This window comes from Lissotriton helveticus, chromosome 1_1 (genome assembly GCF_964261635.1).
Source record: "Lissotriton helveticus chromosome 1_1, aLisHel1.1, whole genome shotgun sequence".
Classification (NCBI taxonomy): domain Eukaryota; kingdom Metazoa; phylum Chordata; class Amphibia; order Caudata; family Salamandridae; genus Lissotriton; species Lissotriton helveticus.
In genome coordinates, this window is record NC_136057.1 from 1,826,417,173 (window position 1) to 1,826,434,043 (window position 16,871).

Genomic DNA, 16,871 nt, shown 5'->3' on the forward strand with positions numbered 1-16,871 from the left:
TAGAAGGATTGCAACTTATGAACTAGAAGTAAGAAAATGATTGCAGTGTCAAAAGCAGTTGCTACCTATCTACATAAACTACAAATCTGTGATCTGCATGTTACACCATGTGCTTTGCAGCAGGTGCATTAACCATCTATACTACTTTGAGTCAAAACTGTGACTGAACAAAACATTGAAGTGTACAAGAACAGCATTCATCACTAGAGTTCTTTTATCACTATTACACTCTCATCAAAATTGCAGGGCACACAAAGATGTATGCAGCAGGTGTCTTCGCCCTGTAGAATATTTTAAAATGCAGCCTTTTTTAGGCCAATTAAGTAAACTAGAACAGATTTACTGTCACATCTGACCATACTGTCAATTTTGTCAATTTCTTTGCAACAGGTTTTTTTTTTTTTTTTTTTTTGGGGATAAATGTATAGGTTGACTGTGTGACTCTGCTTTTCAGGCTCCACCCCTCGTGACCCCAACTCCCTTTCCTCTGCCACACCTTGGCCCCAATTTATGGGTTTCTGGAGTACGTTTTTTCTAATTCCAGCACTGATCCCGCCGAAATGCCTTCTTATTTTGATGCTGCATTCAATTCATAAAAAGTGCAGATGAAGATGAGGAATAAATAAAAATTGTTTTGTGAAGGTAAAACCTCCGGGAAAGTTTCATGAGCACCTCTGTACATGAACGTCCACAGAAATACCAGACAAGCCGGCCCCGAGAAACAAGGGCTAACCTGAATGCACTGCTCGCGGTACAAAGTAGTAAAGAACGCCCAAGAACGCCCTTGTTATGTGTTCAACTCTCCGGTTGACGCGCCCTGGGGTACAGTGGGCGGGGCTTGCTGGTCCAGTGCAGTTTGGGTGAGTGCTGAACAGACCTGTTGTTGGCACAGCAAAGGCAGGGAGATATAGGATTGCGAAACAGTATAAAAGTGTTCACGAGACAATGTGGGGAACGCACACCTGAGAACCAAAATGACAAGTCAATCCCAGGGCATCCAGCAGCTTTTGCAAGCTGAGAAACGCGCCAAAGACAAACTAGAAGAGGCCAAAAAACGTAAGTGGTATTTTTTTTAAAAATCGAGCATCGTTCTATTTTTGCATTCACTCCTTACGCGGCGAAGAACTCGGTTTACTGCAGTGGTTTTCTATTTCATTTCTGTATGCCTAAAGTGTCTCGTGGTGCCTTGAAGAAGTGGAATGACGGCACGCTCTAACTACTATATATGCCGTGCCTAATTTGAAACGGTGCTTTCCGGTGCCCGGCACCAGCACTTAATGGCACAGCGGCACTTTAACAGTCTCCCACGTGGTGGCATTGTTAATCTAATTTAGAGATAAGCATAACAACAGTTATTTATTAATTCAATATATATTAAAAATGACTGATAGCTGCTGCCCAAGCCATTCTTACAGCGTTAGAGGCCTGAAATGCTCATAATTGTCACACTCGCAGGAGTGTAATGGTTAGTAATTGTGTTGGTAGTGTCATTGGCGGCATGGTTGGTGCAGGCTGCAGTAGCCTTCTGACACTTCTATGTTTACAAATTAAGCACTGTATGTATGAGGACAGAATGCACGCAAATTGGAGGTTCTCTGCAGAGAATTGCACGCCACCCATGTCATACATTTTATGCTGTAAGCAGCATCCGGGGATTCCACCCAATGATGCTTAAATGCACGGTTGTTTGCGGTACGGACACACAATTGCTGTGACACAACGAGCCGCAAGCCCCTTGCGTGACGAGGGTCGTACCGTGGACCTTGGGGCGCTCACACGTCTTGGACCGCATGAAGGGTCGTCGCAGCTCAGGAAGGAGGTGGAAAATGTTTTCCAACCCACAAGGTGGTCTGTATCCTGGGCTTTAAGTGGGCCGGGTCTCAGACCCGGTTGTAATTAACAACGGGCAGTGCAACGGGTCCCTTTTTGGGCCTGTATGCATGTCCTTAAACTTTTCATGCAAAACACTCATCGCTTTCTCAACAACGAGTGTAAAAATGTTAAGGTAGTCCATGTCGTACCTATGTGTATTACATGTGCTTTGCTTAATCTTACATTCCGTGTGAGTGTTTGTTTTTTCCCAGGGTGTTGTGTTGCGTTTTTTATTCAGTCAGTAAATTACTGTTGTCTACTGCATCATTTGAAGGGAGTCACATCCAGGTGTTTATAAAGGGGCACAGTTGTGTTGCGCCAGAAGCCAGTGCGAGTTTCTCTCGGTGCCTTTCACTGTGGCAAAAAAGGTGCTCAGAGTACATGCTCATCCAGTCCTTGGCCCCTCCGCAGACCGCAAGAGAAGCGGTCACTATGCCAGTTGCAGTTGTGATTCTATGTAAACGTGTGGGTAGTGTGGCACTCTATACGAATTTCAGTGTGTATGTTTAATTATATAGCCTCTCCCCCTTTCCAGGGAGCCTCTCACCACTTTGTTCTGCCTCCTGTCTGTATCTGCCCCTTCCTTCCTGATACTGTGCATATAACCTCTACCAGATACCTGCTTTTTGCTTTTTAAAAGTGCCGGTACTCTCCAGTGCTATGTGGCGCAAGCAGTCCAGGCACTCTCCTTCACAAAATAAAGAGTTACAGGTACGCCTTACCCCACAGTCCTGGCCCATTGAAAGCACTGTGATGGATTTGGTGAAATGACTCGCCCTCATGGAGGATTCTTTAGGGGCGCCCTTTTCCCTGAAACGGAGCATCATCTCGCGCTCGCACGCCACACCTAACCAGTGGCGTGAATAACATGGCAGGGCGCCTTTGCAGCCTGCGTTACGCCCCTGCACCTGTCTTCATCCCGAAGCAGGCTGGAAATTCCCTAGCACAAGGCCAGTCATCACAGTCAGGGGAGCAGAGCGTAGGCCTCCACCATGAAAAAAGGGAGCGTTCCTATGCTTGATTTATTTTATATAAACCGTTCCTAAACTTTTTCTAAAAAAACAAAAATGCTCCCGTAAACCTAATCCTTACATTGCCCTGCCCGCAGGGGCGGCCTTAGGCATGTGCAAGCTGTGCACCTGCGCAGGGCCACCAAACCCCAGGGGCCGCCACGCCAATATATATCCTTGATATAATAATCCTCTGAGGATGGATACATATTTGCGTGGCGACCCCTGGCAGGGATTTGGAGGCCTCCGGCTCTGTTCCACTTCCAAACACCCCGACCTGCCCTTGTTCACTGGCTTCCGCGCTCCGCCCCGCCCGGACCCCCTCTTCCAGGGCCCCCTACCTACGCTCCATGCCCAGGGCCGCCATGAGCCTAGAGCCGCCCCTGGTGCCCGAGGCTGAAGGAGAACGCGGCTTGCTGGACCGCTAAAGAAGAAACAAGGAAACGTTTTTATCCCCTTCTCGGAAAGAGGTCTTCTATCCGCTTCAATCAGAACAATTGATTAGATCAGTGAAGACAGCCAATTATATTCCCCAACCAAGCTTTCCTGTCCTTGGCATCGCAGCTCTGTGCAAGACCTATTGTTACAAACCTTTAACATAAGTATATGTAGACTGGGCTTTGGCTCCACCCAGAGGATTATTTCTGTCCTCGTTCTGAAAAGCAGATGTGGCAAAAATGGACAAACCAGCTCAACCCTATTCCTTTCCTTGCACTATAACTCTCTTCTGCACACCCCCTCTCCCTTCTTTTATTACTCTCCTGGAGCCTGATTGCTGCAATTGACCTCAGATAGCTGAATTTGAGGCAGCAGCCCTGGGCTTTCAAAACCGACCTCCAATCGCTCCAGTCCACCAGGGAACCCGTGGAATAAAAGGTCTGTCAGGCTCTGTTTCTCTCTCACATCTTTTTGTGTAACTTCACTATTTTACATCTCAAAAGTAGGCGCAATCGTCAAACATTAACAGCCTGATTCATAAAGCTAAATGCGCTCGCAAAAGGGCCAGATTCTCAGAATCTGGCCCTTTGCGAGTGCAATTTTTGCATTTGGGATTCATCATCCCAAATGCAAAAATCGCTAATAAAGAATTAGCAAATATGCGAGGATTAGCATTTAAGGAATCTCTATTAGAGATTCCTTAAATGCTATTCATGACACATTTAAAAATTGCGAATTTGCAATTTTGGGCCGCTATTTACCGAGAGGTCAGACCTCTCGGTAAATAGCAAAAACTTAGAAAAATGCTTTTAAAAGCATTTTTCTAAGTTGCATGTTGCACACACACATGTCCCTTGGACATGTGTGTGCGCAACACCTGTTTCAATTTGCATTTCAGGGGTGCTACAGGGTGTCCTTTGGACACCCCTGGCACCCTTTCAATCGCTATCTTATTTGCGAGTAGCAAATTGCTACTCGCAAATAAGGAATACTCCCCATTCATTCCTATGGGCCTTTTGGCCCATAGGAATGAATGGGGAGTTATTCCTTATTTGCGATTTGCAATTTGCTACTCGCAAATAAGGAATGTGTAGGAATCGCTATTTATTTAGCAATTCCTACATGAATACCGTTTTGCGAGTCCTTAATAGCGATTCGCTTTGATTCGCTATTAGGTGCTCGCAAAACGGCCCGTTGATGAATCAGGCTGTAAGGGCCTTGCGTACAAAATTTCAAAATAAGAAATTGTAAACTGCAAATAATAATATTCACAATTTGCAGTTTCTTATTTGGAATGTAGTGAAATAGATTCTGTAAAGTTGGTTGCAATTTGAGCACCAACTTCTAACAAATACATTTGTATTTTGCTAACCGATCTATGTACTAATGCAGTGGTCTTCAAACTTTTTGATGTCGAGACCCCCTTGTCAAACCTTTTTAGATGTAACCCTCTGACAAACTTTTCTAGAAACTGGTTCTCCTCATCATCAGCATCTATCGACAATCATAAATGCCCCTGTTAGACCTGGCATCCTTTGGGACATTTCCCGTGTTTTTTTCCTTTCTGACCTTCGTATGAAATACGGCGCATTCCAGTCCTTTTCCCTTCACAAGTTGCTGCCTAGCACCAACGTAGCAAGATTGTTTTTGTACGGGAAGAGGCACATTCCTTCACCAAAACAATCCTGAGGGGCGTTTTCCTATTTCTATATGAGCTGCAGAATGCAACACACACGGAAAGATGAAAAAACAAGGAGAAATGAAAACATTTCTCCTTGTTACGCTTCTGCTGGAGAGGCATCCGTTTTTGGAGCTGCCCCAGGTTTACGTGAATTTGTAAATAGGGGGCGGCATCAATATCTATAGGCTTTGCCTGGGAACCCCACGTAAAGCCCATGGAACACCTCCTTGATCAGGCCCCCCAGGATATTGCGGCATAGATTTGAAAATTTAGCGCCACAAAAATTTAAATTTAGCGGCACAAAAATTGAAATTTTGGGGCATTATTACGGCACTTTATTTTACTTGTAATCATTCCTTTCCAGCCTTAAATCATTGAAACTGTTTCAGCAGAGCATTCCAATTTGAAATAGACATGTTTAAAGTGTGTTAGAGTGTTTGTTTGCCTTATTCTCCTTTGTGGTAACATTCTGGATCATAGGTTAAGCCAAGCACAATAGACCAGGGTTGCTAGTCCTCCTGTTTTCTGTGGCACTGTGCTGACTTGGGGCTAGCGGTTCCAAGCCTCAAAGGGAAAGAGGTGGCCTGTGGCCGCTTGGTCATGTAGAGCATGTCTGCAGACTCCTCAGAGGGAAGCCTGGCTTCGGACCAGGGTGACTGGGGGTGTAAGTGGTGCAGATGGAAGGGACCCTTGACTTGGAAATGAAGGGCTGGCCTATGGACGACTGGAACTTGCAGAGCACATTTAAATGCCCCTCATAGGGCAGCCTGGCATCAGGTGAGTGATTGAAGGTGGAAGTGGGACAGATGGAAGGGACCTTTGACTGGAGAATTAAGGGCCTATCAATGTCTGGTGCATGCAGAACATGTCTACAGACTCCTCTGAGCATGTCTAGAGACTCATTGGATGGCAGCCTAGCAAAGGGCATGGCCTGTTGATCGTGGCAGAAGGGGGTAGGTGGTACTGTCACTGGAAGGAAAGAGCAAAAACAACAGTTGATGGACAGAATGCAGAACAATGTCATACATTCGCCCCAGTACAGAGATCTGGGCCTAAATCCATAGATTGTTTGCTCATCATGCCATTCCAGTTTGAACCCAGCCATATGCAAATCAGTCTTGACCCTGTGCCCCATGGGAACAGTCCAGACCGAACTGCCAAGCTAGGTCCTCCCTGGACTCGAAACAAGCATCCTAGGACCGGTTTCGGGCTTTCAGCCCTCATCAGCCAGGATAGCTTGATTCCAGTGGAATGGAGAGCACGGGACTCACGTCTGAGCATACCCGTCCCACTCGGGGTGACAAATGCAAAAACAACAATTTATGGAGAGAATGCAGAACAATGTCATACATTCACCCCAGTACAGAGATCCGGGCCTAAATCCATTATTTTGTGCTCACCAGGCCATTCCAGTTTGAACCCAGCCATATGCACCTTGTGTGTTTTACTGGAAGGGAAGGGCCCTTGACTTGTAATTGCACTGATATAGTGCTTACTACCCTGACAAGGCATCAAGGCGCTTTTCGGTGAGTACACGCTATTCGGAACCCAAAAAGGATTAGTGGTGAATTAGTATCGGGAAATACTAAATGAATTTGAGCTGTGGATGTATGAGTCTGTTAGTTGGATTGGAAAGGGTAGTGGAGGAATAGAAGAGGGAAAGGTCTAAAAAGTGTGTATTTGGAGATCATAACATTAGGAGGTTTGGGATGAGTAAAGAAGAGATGGAGGGGTACGAGTCTAGAAATGGATTAGGGAGAAAGAGGAGGTATTGCATGAGTCTAGGAGGGATACATGAGGGAAGGGTGTAGAAAGGCTTGTATTTATGGAATTATGTGTATAGCAGAACTTAAAAACAAGCTCAGCACAACACAGTACCAGGAGAGCTTGAAATACATTAGTTTTATTTTGGTGAAAGACACAGGCACGCTCCTAACAACTTTCACCCATGTAACTCATCTTGCAAATGTGCCATCCTTAACTGGTCATTTTTGCCTCTACAAACTCCTGCAACAAGAGAATATTTGCGGCAAATAAGCATCATGCCCCTAAATAGTACATGGCATCCTGTAAGGACGCGCAGGATTCACAGTTCTCATTTAAAAATGGGACGCCCAAAAACAAACACAATAGAACCTCCAAAAAAGATTGGCAGCCACCTTTGGAAAAAGTCTAATAACCCTATTGAACAGGATTAATATTACAATTTGAGCAAATGTTACCCTTCTAACAGCTACTTACAAACTGCTAATTTATCTCACACAAACCGGCACATCAACAGAATCAATAGAACAATGGCAAGCAAAAGAATGGAACCACCGTAGTCAACCTTAAATTGGGGCAAAGTTATATTTACTGTGATGGTCACGATTTAAGTGGCCATGCACTCGCACAAATGAGAAACGCAAATACTGTCCTGGGAAATGCAAACTTTTAAAATTCCAAAATAGAAAGATGGAATTCCAGGCCGAAAAGTCCTACGCAGGAAAGAGATTAACCACTTTCACTGGAAAAATTGTTTTTTTTACTAAAGCCTTGCTTGCTCCTTACTAAAATCACGGAACACAACTCTCCCTCTTCTGCCCCAAAATCTCCCACCTAAATGTGTACCCATCCATCCTTCAGTCCCACAGCTTCATCTCTAGTCGACCTACAGCTCTCAGCTAAAATGACTCATAAAGTTACTAACGAATTTTAGTGCTAGCTTTAGGTCTGCCCATATCAACCAATTGAAACTCCGTTGTATTATCGACCTTGGAAGGTTGAAAGAGTGAGTTGTAACAGCTCACAGTAGAATCTTGCCACATACAGACCTGTTTTTCCTGTACTGGCTGAACCTGTGACCTGCTCAGCCCCAATATACACATCAGATGTCAAGAGCAAGGTCAGGCGCCTCGATCTTAGAGGACGCAGTTCTGACTATACTCTATACATTTATAGGGATGTTTGTGCCGCCTTTGAATACATTGCGTGCAGAAGAGAAGTTTTCTTGGATGCCATGGTTTGGATTGTTGGTGTAATGCATTTCTTTTAGCTATGCTGACTGTGTGGTATTTTTAACAGCTCTTGTGGTATATCAAGAGAGAGATGGATGCCCCAAAGTGTAGAAATATTGACAGATTACTGGAGCACGAGGATTTAATTGAAACTGGAATGAGTGGAGTTACAAGCGATTCTCACTTTGCACAGAAGTCAGATCCACCTGCCTTTCATTCAGGCAAGCACCTGATAACGATCTCAATTAGCGAGACCAGCTGTCTTTTTGCAGGGACAAGTAAAGCTGGGAAATCTGCGACCCCCTTCCTAGAACTCCACGACCCCCCTGGGGGTCGCGCCCCACAGTTTGAAGACGTCTGTACTAAAGGGTCGGTTCACAAAATACAGAATCGTAGTGGGTTGCAATTCAACCTACCTCATCAATGTAGACGAGCTAGGCTGCTTATTTGGGCCCACATGCATCAAGCATTTTTGCAGTCGCAGACGGTGCGATTCCTTAAAATCGGCCGTTTGCGAATGCAAAAGTGCTTGTTGGGATGCATCATGCCATTTTAGAAGTCGCATCTTTTTTACGATTTCTAAAATTGCGTTAGCATTTAAGAAATCGCAATTGTGCGATTTCTTAAATGCTATGCATCATTATAGAAAAATATGCGTTTTTTTAAATTGGAAGTGCAATTTACCACGAAGTTCAACTTCGTGGTAAATTGCGAAATTGATTCAAAATGCACAAAAATGCATTTTCTAAACTGTAAAGTTACACACACACATGTCCTTAGGACATGTGTGTATGTAACTTATGCTGAAAAGTACATTTCAGGGGTGCATGGGGGGGTCCTTTGGACCCCCCCTTGCACCCATGAAATTTTCTAAGTGCCACTCGCAATTTCCATTGACTCCTATGGGCCTTTTGGCCCATAGGAATCAATGGGAATTGCGAAAATTAAGTTAAGAAATCGGTATTTCTTTGGGATTCGGTAAAAAATGCGATTTTTACCGAATCCCACAAGAATACCGAAAATATTGATGCATATCATTTTGCATTTCTTAATTTGCGATTCCTTATTTTTCGCAAATTAAGAAATGCAAAAAGACACAATGATGCATGTGGGCCTCGGATCCACTACGACTGGCCAAAATCACAGGGATGGTGGCATGTCTCTGATTGCTTTTAAATAAAGCAATCTCTTTAATTGAATGCATCCCGTTTTCCTTAATAGACAACAAGACACGTTTAAAAAAAATTAAAGGTTACACAAACCCTTTATATGAGCATGCCATGGTCGATGGCCTTACTCCTAAAAAACTTTTTGTCAACATTCACAACACACTCCTCCGTTGGAGCGGAGGAGCGTCGCTTCTCTTAAAATCCCCCAAAAAACCCATGAAAAATAGAATGGTAATTTATTACCATTTTATTTTTCATCCCCATCCCGAGCCAAGCGTCAGGATGGAGGGGGCGGTGCTGCTGAGTGACAGCAGCAGGGAGGGGGGTGGGCTGCCAATCACATGTTTAAAGTGCACATGTCTTTTTGGCCGTCCGTCTTGAGACAGCCAGTCACACACATGCTCTTTAGTTTAACATCTCAAACCCAGCTGCCTTAAGACTTAAGAGTAAGGCCACTCCCTCCAATCAGGGCGCTGCTCTCACAGCATGAGAGCAGCGCCCTGATTGGTCAAGTCAAGGGAGTTCCAGACTCCAGCTTCCAGTTCCTGTAGAGGTCTAGAGCGGAGGATGTTGGGTTTCCCCAGTACGTTTATTTTAATTATCTAATTAATTTATTTTTTGCGGCGCGCCTGGCCCGTCTGCCCCCGTAGATGCCAGCTGCTGTTACACAAAAGGGAAGAGGTCCCTGACGCCCTCACCACGTTCGTTGCAAATCTCGATTCAGTATGATTTCCTAAATCCATTTAATGATTGGGAAAACCATGTCAAAATCGTTACGTGAGTTTAGTCCATTACAGAAGGTGTTTTAGTGGTAGCAAATCTGATGGCTTGCGAACAATGAATATGAACAACGGTGTGAAGTGTCCAAGGTTGGGGGGGTTTGTCCGAGGGTAAATCAGTGCACGTGACAATACTTTTCATAGCTCAAGGTCGTCTTGTAACTTATCATCTGATCTGGTAAGTGGCATTCTGATTTACTCATTGAAAAAAGCAAAATGGTGGGTGGTGGAGGGGGGCACGGGGGTTAAAGGGGAAAAAAGCCACTAGGAGGTCAAATGATTTTGCGGAACTAATCAAGACGAAGGAAGTTAGTATTGAAGGGAATGTCAAGATCAAAATAATATACTTTAATGTTAATTATGGAGATAGAAAATGATTGGGGTAAGTTAGAATGGTTAAGAAAATGAAACTATGTTCTTTTAATGTCTCTGGCCTTAACAATATAAATAAAAGAAAGAGGATTGCAGCAGAAATTCGTTTTTTGAAACCGGATATATTGTGTCTCCAAGAAACACATTTACCATGGGAGAAAAGAGGTCTTGTTTCGGATTTAGGATATACGTTATTGGCAATATCCCGTCAAACAAGCATGATTAGAGGGGTAATGATTCTGATGAAACCACGATTAGGTACGTTGGTAAACAGCATTTCGGATAAATGGGGCAGATGGGTGATAGTCGCGCTAAGTATAGGAACTATGTATCTAACAATATGTTCAATTTATGGATCCAATTTGGATGAGGGAGAAATATTTGAATATTTAAATCTTGAACTGGCTAACTGGAGAGCCCCTTTAATCTTATGTGGAGACTTTAATATTAACTTGAGGACAGGTGAATTAGATGCCGGTATAGAGAACTATAAGGGGAGAAAACCCCGGGTCTTTAAAGCCTTATATAATCTAGTGAAGGATCATGCAATGGTTGATACTTGGAGTAAGAATCATCCTACGGCCCCAGGATATACTTTCTACTCTTCCCCCCATAAGAAACTAGTTCGTTTGGATTATTTCTTCACGTCAATTAGTATACAATCTAAAACTAAAATCCAGATATTCCCGAGAGTAACATCGGATCATTCACCACTGCTCATTGAAATCGCCTTTATAGGAGAAGTAAAGCAGATTAGGAATTTCACATTTGATAGGAAGCTATGTTTAGATCCACAGTATAGAGAGGCTATGGTGAAATGGATTACAGAATTTATACAGAACAATAATGGATCAGCTGATATTGACATAATATGGGATACATGGAAGGCATGCTTCAGAGGAGAAACAATGAGCTATGGTTTTTATACTCAAGATGTGCAACGGGGTAAATTGCGAGATCTTTATGATCAGCTTGCCAAAGCAGAAGAAAAGTTAACCACGGAAATTAAGAAGGAACTTAATAATACAATCAAAATACAGGAATGTGAGGTGCTTATAGCTAAATGCCGAGCAAAAATTACAGGAATCTGGTCCCAGGAGATTGCTCGGAAATATTTAGTATATAGAAGCCATATGCACGAATATGGAGAAGCTGTAGGCAGGGCCTTGGCAATAAGATTAAAAATGAAAGAATCTTCTCGTCAAATAGCTAGATTAAAAGATAAAAATGGTCTAATATCTGAAGATCCACAAAAAATGTTGGAAATATTTCATCAATTTTATACAGAATTATATACGAAACAAGCTAATTTAGACATTGATTCTTTTCTGAATGAATCAATACTCAACAAACTTAGTGAACCAGAGAAAGATGTGCTAGATCAACCCTTCACAATGGAAGAGTTGGAGGGCGCAATAAAAAATATACCCAATGGTAAAGCAGCCGGCCCGACCTCATTCCAAGTGAGGTCTATAAATGCTTTTTCGATCCCTTAAAGAATCTTATGTTAGAGACATTCAGAAGACGCAAATAGGAAAAGCCCCAAAATCCTGGGATGATGCATCGATAGTCATCTTTGCCAAAAAAGGGAAACCCCCCAGAAGAGCCTGCCTCATACAGACCTATATCTTTGTTAAATTGCGATAGCAAGATTTACTCAAAGATGTTAGCTAATCGTATATCTAAGATTATAACACCCTTAGTATCATTAAACCAACATGGCTTCATTCCTAAAAGAGGAACTGTATCTCATATTAATAAAGTGATCACCTTAATTGATATAGCGGAAACGGAGAAGAGAGATCTGGCGTTGATATTACTTGACGCCGAGAAGGCGTTTGACCGCGTGGAATGGGATTATTTATGGGAAGTTATGGATAGGATGGGATTTGGTAATAAATTTCTTACAGCTATAAAGGTATTGTATCGATCACCTAACGCGAGAATTGTAGTTATGGGGCAAAAATCAGATAGTATAATTATTACGAGAGGCACCCGACAGGGATGCCCTTGCTCTCCACTTCTTTTTGCGTTATTTATTAATCCTTTTTTAATTAAGTTACAGGAATCAGCACGTATTAAACCATTTATCGTATTTAATACACCTTTTTCAATATTTGCATATGCGGATGACATAGCTGTTATTACCACAGATCCCAGACAAGCAATTGTGCAGATTGAACAGTTGGCTATCAATTTTGGACACAGCTCGGGTTACAAACTTAATGCTGCAAAAACGCAGGTACTTTGTACAGATAATATTCAATATAATGACAACAGGGTAGTCTCAGAAGTAACATATCTAGGAATAGCCATAAAATCACATACATAGGAGATAGTGATAGCTAACATGACTAGGATAATATCACAAATTCAACAATCATTAGACAGATGGGGGAGACTTCAACGTTCCTTAATTGGAAGAGGCAACATAATCAAGGTGAGTATACTACCTAAAATACTATATATTTATCGCAGCACCCCTTTAGAAATTCCTCAAAGTTATATAAATAAAATACAAATTCTATGTACTAAATTTTTTTGGGCACCTGGGAAAACCAGAAGAGCTATGAGATGGCTAACTTTGCCGGAAGACCGAGGTGGGCGGGGGATCCCGGATTTCTTATTCTATTATTATGTATGTTTTTTACAGAAAATGCAAATTCTTTTGACTGGAGAACAAATAGAGGATCAGGCAGAGTCTCCCTCAATATTTTATTTATTACTGGGAGAACATTCAAAGGGCTGTTTATTGAAAGAGCTGGAAGGCAATTACTATAAACACACCCGGTTTAAGGTGATTGATACAGCAAATAAAGTATGGAGGAAAGTAAAAATTATAATGATATTAGATAAAATTATTTTTTACACTCCATTTTCAGCAGAGAAAATTCTTCCATCAATATTTAGTGATCAGGTGGCTAAGCTATGGAGTACGTTAGGGATTGTAAGAATTGGAGATTTATATCAGAAGGACGGAATTTTCAGAGCTTTTTCCGAATTGATTATTAAATATCATATTCAACACTCTAGCTTCTTTAAGTATCTACAAATTAGGGATTTTTGCTTAAAGAAAGTAACTAATCCTACACCCAATATGTTAGAAGAGGCGATACAAACAAAGAGAAAGATAGGGCAGATATATCAATTATTGTTGGAGTATAAACAGGACGATCTAAATAAATATAATATATATTGGCAAAATCAGCTGGAAGACAATGAACTGAATATTGTAGATACCATTCCCATGACTAAAGATGTTTGGATATCAGCCAATATGAAGGCACAATTATATAAAATGGTATTTAGACTATATTATACACCTAAACGAATGTCTTCATGGGGCCCACAATATGATGGAAAATGCTTTAGGTGTGGAGCAGAAGAAGCAGATTTACCTCACATCTTCTACGAATGTTCCAAACTGAGTCCTTTTATTTCAAATATAGAAAATTTCATGTCAGAAATTATTCACTATCCCATAAAAATATCTCCGGCATTGATGCTAATAGGAAGGACTCAATGTTTTAATGAAAACACAGACTTGTCGAAACATAAATACTTTTTATTTGTAGCAATGATAGTTGCTAGATTATGTATAGCTACTGAATGGCTACAACCTGAAGCACCTGCTTTTGAGTTTTGGAAAAGGAAACTTTTGAACATATATGAATTAGAATGGAATTTATATGTTCTAAAGGGGACAAGGAAAAAAAGGATCGGAATATCGATATGGGGTGTACTTAAAGATTACTTAGAGAACTAGAACTCTTCCTGATTTATCCACGAATTCTCTAACGAACTAAAAATGCTGGAATCAATCATTTATATGTAAAAAATGTTCTTTTTTTTTATGCTTGGATGTACTCTCTTCTTATTGGATTTTTTGAAATGTATGTTGTAATTCTTTTCTTATGATCTCATGGTGGCAATAAAAAAAAAAGAAAAAAGAAAAAAGCAAAATGCCTTAAATTGAAAGTAATGTACGCACGGATTCAGTCTGAACGTGAGATCCAGATCTCACAACCTTTAATTCAGTAACTAAAACTGAAACTGTGCCTTAAACAAAAAAGTTATTTGTGCCACTTATGTTTCATACGCACTATGTGGCATGGCAGCTGGCCCAAGCCAAATACACCCTGTTTTCCCTAGGGTCGGACTAACCTGTAGGGCAATCCGGCAGTGCCTGGAGGGCTAGTCGGACTGATCGGTTTATAGACTGTTTTCTGGCTGTATGTGGGCTTCTATTAAGGTGTTGTGGCCACGTTTTTTTACTGTTGATTTCTCTGATATTACCACAAACATTGCCTACTGCAAGCACAAATACATGCACTCTCTCATACCTTGCAAGGCTCCTGTGCAGTGCGTCTTTACAAGTTTAACATTTCCATGATTTGCAAATGTTAGCCACTTTTTTTAGCCATCAAATACGCTAATAGGCCACTCTTAATTGGTGTCTGGGTCTAATTTCTGTCCTAGTCTGACTCTGGCCTTCCCTAGCCGTGAGATGAGTTTGAGCAAAGGCAGCTGCTGCTGAAAAATCTTTGAAACCAAATATCACATTTTGAAGCAGGGTGGGTTGTCTCAGTCTTTCACTTTTCAAAGGTTGATGAAATGTGTACCATTGAAGGAGGTAATTTAAATGGGATCACTATGTTATTAACGCACATTTCAGATAGAATGCTCCAACCCCGCTTTCAAGATCCAAAAATATGACTAGCTTTGAACCTGTGTGTCTAATACTAAATTTGCCCCATTTTTTAGTTCCATCAGTTAAAATGGCAGTTTTCACAGCACTATAATTAGCAGACATATAATTTAGAGCCAGTTAATGTGCTGGCCTGTTCCCATGAGGCACAGGGTCAGACTGATTTGCATATGGCCATGTCTGAACTGGGGTGGCAGAGTGGGCTAAAGAACGGTGATGGATTAAACCCAGATCTGTTGACTGGGTGTGAGTGTTTGATTGGTTCAGATGCTCCGTCCATCATCACCCCCTTTTGTACCCTTTTGTTCGCCATAAGTTGGCAGGGTATGCTCAGACGTGAGTCCCTTGCTCACTTTGCCACTGGATTCAAGCAAGCCGGGCTGAAGACGGCTGAAATGCCAGAAACCGGTCCTCGGAAGCTTGTTTATGGTCCAGGGAAGGCAGGTCTTGGCAGTTCGGGCTGGACTGTTCCCATGAGGCACAGGGTCAGACTGATTTGCATATGGCCATGTCTGAACTGGGGTGGCAGAGTGGGCTAAAGAACGGTGATGGATTAAACCCAGATCTGTTGACTGGGTGTGAGTGTTTGATTGGTTCAGATGCTCCGTCCATCATCACCCCCTTTTGTACCACGTTCTTCACCATAAGTTGGCAGGGTATGCTCAGACGTGAGTCCCTTGCTCACTTTGCCACTGGATTCAAGGAAGCCGGGCTGAAGATGGCTGAAATGCCGGGAAACCGGTCCTCGGAAGCTTGTTTCCGGTCCAGGGAAGGCATGGCTTGGCAGTTCAGGCTGGACTGTTCCCATGAGGCACAGGGTCAGACTAATTTGCATATGGCCATGTCTGAACTGGGGTGGCAGAGTGGGTTTAAGAACGGTGATGGATTAAACCCAGATCTGTTGACTGGGTGTGAGTGTTTGATTGGTTCAGATACTCCGTCCATCATCACCCCCTTTTGTACCACTTTGTTCACCATAAGTTGGCAGGGTATGCTCAGACGTGAGTCCCTTGCTCACTTTGCCATTGGATTCAAGCAAGCCGGGCTGAAGACGGCTGAAATGCCAGAAACTGGTCCTCGGAAGCTTATTTCCTGTCCAGGGAAGGCATGGCTTGGCAGTTCGGGCTGGACTGTTCCCATGAGGCACAGGGTCAGACTGATTTGCATATGGCCATGTCTGAACTGGGGTGGCAGAGTGGGCTAAAGAACGGTGATGGATTAAACCCAGATCTGTTGACTGGGTGTGAGTGTTTGATTGGTTCAGATGCTCCGTCCAACATCACTCCCTTTTGTACCACTTTGTTCGCCATAAGTTGGCAGGGTATGCTCAGACGTGAGTCCCTTGCTCACTTTGCCACTGGATTCAAGCAAGCCGGGCTGAAGACGGCTGAAATGCCAGAAACCGGTCCTCCGAAGCTTGTTTCCGGTCCAGGGAAGGCATGGCTTGGCAGTTCGGGCTGGACTGTTCCCATGAGGCACAGGGTCAGACTGATTTGCATATGGCCATGTCTGAACTGGGGTGGCAGAGTGGGCTAAAGAACGGTGATGGATTAAACCCAGATCTGTTGACTGGGTGTGAGTGTTTGATTGGTTCAGATGCTCCGTCCATCATCACCCCCTTTTGTACCACTCAGTTAATGTGCTCAGCAATAACGAGATATGGATTGAACAGTACAATTACCTGTACGTTTCCTATGAAAAATAAATGTTTCCTCATTTTGGATTGCTTGTCAGTGGTAATAAAAATGAGTGGATGCCATAAATATTGCTTACATGCAAGGGCTATGCTACTTTTCTTCAGCTGCATGTTACATTCTCAGAACTTCATCCATTTTTCTCTTCTCTA

The 16,871-nt window shown here is 42.7% G+C and overlaps 1 protein-coding gene across 1 annotated transcript in view; it reads left to right on the forward strand.

Moving 5' to 3' along the window:
• The first annotated feature begins 892 nt into the window (after positions 1-892).
• Positions 893-16,871, forward strand: part of ATP6V1G3 (ATPase H+ transporting V1 subunit G3) — a 62,371-nt gene continuing 46,392 nt past the window's right edge. The window contains exon 1 of the mRNA XM_078659203.1: positions 893-1,056. Within this exon, the coding sequence (XP_078515329.1) occupies positions 975-1,056 (82 nt within the window). The 5' untranslated portion in view covers positions 893-974. The remainder of the gene's footprint in view (positions 1,057-16,871) is intronic.